Consider the following 662-nt stretch of genomic DNA (forward strand, 5'->3'; position numbering starts at 1 on the left):
AGGGGGTTGGGGCAGTTGTTGGGTCGGTTTGTAGGGGGTTGGGTTGGTTTGTAGGGGGTTGGGGCAGTTGTGGGGTTCTTCCTGACAATTTCTGTGATCTTTCCTCAGGTTGTGCGCTGTTCCGCCATCCAGGACCCACCGACCCCTCACCGAGGGAAGCTAAGGAACGGCCTTGTGACCATGCAGAGGCAGGAAAGTTCCAGAAAACCAGCAGCCCCAACTATGTCCTCCCCTAGACATTATGGGAAATTAGGGCCACATGGGGGCGCTCCAGACTTTTCACACTGTCTACAGGGACCTTCCAGCCCCCAGCAATCCTATAAAGGGTTGGGGGTACAGACAGCCGGGGTTGGGGGTCTCAGCAGTGCTGGAACTGACCCCAATGTACAGAAATTCCCGAGATGTCAGGATGTGGCCCCCACACTGACCGGTATACAAACCCATTCTACTCCCAATACCCTGAAAACCATTTGTCCCCCAACAACCAGTACTATCCAATCCAACCATTCGAGAGCCACCACTATATTATCAAGACCAATGGATTCCAGTCACTCACAACCTACAGCCCTGTCTACCCCTAATATTGTTTCAATTCAAGTGAAGCCCACCAACAGATCCCCTCCGGGAACTGACCCCATTCAAGTGAAGCCCACCAACAGATC

The 662-nt window shown here is 53.2% G+C and overlaps 1 protein-coding gene across 5 annotated transcripts in view; it reads left to right on the forward strand.

Annotated features, from left to right (window-relative positions):
• Positions 1-662, forward strand: part of LOC140342269 (GON-4-like protein) — a 34496-nt gene that overhangs the window by 17952 nt on the left and 15882 nt on the right. For all 5 annotated transcript variants that reach the window (XM_072428395.1, XM_072428399.1, XM_072428396.1 and 2 more), the window contains exon 2: positions 109-642. In XM_072428395.1, the coding sequence (XP_072284496.1) occupies positions 109-642 (534 nt within the window). The remainder of the gene's footprint in view (positions 1-108; positions 643-662) is intronic.

Source organism: Pyxicephalus adspersus, chromosome 12, assembly GCF_032062135.1.
Source record: "Pyxicephalus adspersus chromosome 12, UCB_Pads_2.0, whole genome shotgun sequence".
NCBI classification, from domain to species: domain Eukaryota; kingdom Metazoa; phylum Chordata; class Amphibia; order Anura; family Pyxicephalidae; genus Pyxicephalus; species Pyxicephalus adspersus.